This window comes from Propithecus coquereli, unplaced genomic scaffold (assembly GCF_000956105.1).
Source record: "Propithecus coquereli isolate 6110/MARCELLA unplaced genomic scaffold, Pcoq_1.0 Scaffold14, whole genome shotgun sequence".
NCBI classification, from domain to species: domain Eukaryota; kingdom Metazoa; phylum Chordata; class Mammalia; order Primates; family Indriidae; genus Propithecus; species Propithecus coquereli.
The window spans coordinates 14,682,910-14,686,174 of record NW_012138302.1 but is presented as its reverse complement, the minus strand read 5'-3'; the positions used below and the strand labels follow the sequence as shown (position 1 = coordinate 14,686,174).

At 41.5% G+C, this 3,265-nt stretch overlaps 1 protein-coding gene across 5 annotated transcripts in view; it reads right to left on the bottom strand.

Moving 5' to 3' along the window:
* Positions 1-3,265, bottom strand: part of LRP8 (low density lipoprotein receptor-related protein 8, apolipoprotein e receptor) — an 80,715-nt gene that overhangs the window by 9,763 nt on the left and 67,687 nt on the right. For all 5 annotated transcript variants that reach the window (XM_012639351.1, XM_012639352.1, XM_012639355.1 and 2 more), the window contains one exon: positions 2,355-2,423. In XM_012639351.1, the coding sequence (XP_012494805.1) occupies positions 2,355-2,423 (69 nt within the window). The remainder of the gene's footprint in view (positions 1-2,354; positions 2,424-3,265) is intronic.

Sequence of the window (3,265 nt, the reverse complement as noted above, 5' to 3'; positions counted from 1 at the left end):
AAAGAAATTAGCTGGACAACTAAAAATATATAGAAAAAATTAGCCGGGCATGGTGGCGCATGCCTGTAGTCCCAGCTACTCAGGAGGCTGAGGCACGAGGATCACTTGAGCCCAGGAGTTTGAGGTTGCTGTGAGCTAGGCTGACGCCATGGCACTCTAGCCTGGGCAATAGAGTGAGACTTTGTCTCAAAAAAAAAAAATTTATACATCCAAAGCAATCTCAATAAAAATTCCATCAAAGTTTTTATAGAATTGACAGGATTATCCTAAAGTTCATCTAGAAGAGAAATTGAAAAAATATAGCTAAGAAAAAACCTCTACCTCACACCATACTCTAAAATAAATTCCAAATGGATTAATAACTAAATACTAAAAAAAGTTTAAAGTATTAAATAGAAGAAGAAAATACTGGGAGGTATTTTAATAATGTAGAGTGAGGCAGGCCTTCCTAAACAAGACACAAAACCCAGAAATCATAAAACAAAAGATTGACAGATCTAACACTTAAAATTTAAAATTTATGCGTGGCAAAAGATAGCATAATCAAATTTTAAAATCAAGTGTCAGACTGGGAGAAAATATCTGTAACATATATTGTAAAGGCTTAATATTCATTATGTATAAATATTTCTACAAGTAAGATAACCAATAGAAAAATAAGAAAAGACGGTGAATAGACAATTCATAAATGACAAAATGTAAATAAATGGCCAATAATCTTATGAAAACATACTCTACCTCAAAGAGAAGTATCAGGGAAATAATATTCATCTTTTACCCCTCAGATTAGCAGAAATTAAAAATATTGATTATATCAGAGTGGGCTAGATCAGCAAAACAGCACACATGTGCCTCATTCTACAGAGCACAGGGTGGCAAGAAAGGGGTAGATTTGTCTTTCTCCCACTCCACATAAAATAAGCCTGAACAAATAGTCTCACTATCATTTTTTGCGGTGAAGACTTTCAAGGCCAATTCAAATGTCATCTTCTCCAGAAGCTCCACTTTTACTCTGGAATTACCTTTCCTTCCACTGTTCCTCCACAGGAATACGGTGCCTTAGCATGTAGCTCTATCTAACATGCCTCTATTATAGCATATTATTGTATGTATTAACATCTACCTTGCAGTACTTATTTATGCTTGGTCTAATGAAAGAGTGAAAGCTCTTCAAGTCTTTATCTTACTCTTCCCTAGATCGTGGGCACTTGGCATAGTGTCTTGAATTAAGGGAAAACAGGGAAGAAGTTTTTAAAACATTCACTCACTAACTCACCACCGTATTGGGGATTCCCAGGATAAAAGCACAGAGTTCCTGTCCTTGAGGTACTCATGAGCAAGTAAGGGAGATAAACCTATGAATGGACGATCATGGTCACAGATACTGCCAAGAGATGCGGCTGGTATGAGAGACGGATGTACAGGATACTGTGAACATTGGAGTGGGAAAGAAGGAGTCAACCCCTGTGGTCTCTGTGAGGCCTTAACCTAATGCTATATATACTCTGGCCATACGGAACTCCTAGTTCTAACCCCACCCCACCTGCCCATGCCATTTCCCATGCCTGGCTTTGTTCATGCTGTCTTCACTGCTTAGGTTGCTCTTGATTCTTCTTCTCTTGGCTGGCTCAGCTCCAGTATCATTTCCACTAGGAAACCTTCCCTACCCTCTTCTCCTCTCCCGCAGTCAAAGCAGGGGCATCCCCAGCACTTTCACTGAACTCAACACATACAGCTTAATCTTAGGATTTACCACGTCATAATGAACTAATCTGTGTTATGTGAGTCTTTCCAACAAGACTATAAACTTTTGTAGGACATTTGTAGGACTTTTGTAGGACTTGTCTTATTCATCTTTAACCACCTTCTCTCCCCTTATCACAGAGTTTGGCACATAGTAGCTGCTTGATAAATGTTTGTTGAAAACCAAACAGAAAGCAAGACAGCATGACCTATTAAAGGAATGGCAAGCAGTTCTGCTAATTAATTCGACAAATATCTGATTTCCTACCAGGTGCCAGCCATTGCTAGGAGCTGGGGACAGTGGTAAGAAGGAGACATCAGCCCTATCCCCAGGGAGCAGACTATAGCACTTCACCTGGCTGGAGTGTAGAGTGTGAATGAGGGGGGGATGGCAGATGCACCTGGATGGTCACCTGGGGCCAGGTCCTAAAGAGCCTTATGCCAGGCTAAGAAACCAAATTAAATCAGGACTGGGAGGAGGGTGGGAAGGCTGTTAGGACAGAACAAGTCAGCGGGGCAGGTCAGTGTGCCAGGTTTTCTAGCCTTCTAGTGCTTTTTCCCAGGCCTGGGCAGAGTCTCTTCTCTCCCCAGTGACTTGGGGCCACACTCACCTATGGGCACGATGATCCCAATGACAGCAGCAGTGACTGTTGAGCCCATCTTATCACCTTCATTCCCATCTGCAAAACACAAACATTTGCAGACTGATGCCCCATCACTGTGAGTCCAAGCCCTTCCTGGCTTCAAGCAGTAAGAACTACCCAACTGCTTCTCATCCTCCTTCTAAAATGATGATCCTGGCTAATGCTTAATAATTCTTTCCATACCCTATCAAAACTCCTGTGAGGCAAGTAGAACAGAGGTTATCTTCATTTCACAGATGGGGAAACTGAGTCTTACTGAGGGGGTTGGGAATTCACAGATAAGTGGCAGAGCTGGGACTTGAACCCAGGACTCATGACCAAGTCCCATACCCTTCCCATAACATCATAGTGGTAGGAAGCTGGGGGCTGCGCATGGCAAGGTGAGCACTTAGGTCTTTCTGTTGCTGACCGACCAGGTCATTTGCCTTTTTCAGCCAGTATCTGTTACTTTGTCAGTGTTGTTTTTGGTGGTCTGTCTCAATCTGCACGATCAATTTATTTTTCGTAAGTAATTAAAATGGCACATAGTGTAGTATAGTGGAATCCAGAGCACAGGCTTCTGCATCAGACTTCCTGAATTCAAACCCCAGCTCTATTGCGCACTATGTGTGTGACCTTGGGCAAGGTACTATATATTGTAAATACAACATGTTATATTACACTTCTTTATCATCAAAATGGGAGTAATGATATTACCTGCCTCCTAGGGATATGGTAAGGATTAATTCATAAAAAATGCTTGGCACGGTGCCTGGCACAACCTTGCCTAATTCAAAGAGGGTGGAGAGTGGGGTCGGGGTTGTTGTGAGATCTAAATAAAAAAAGATGTATAAAAGCACATTGTAAACTGAGAAGTGCTAGGAAAATATACTGTATAT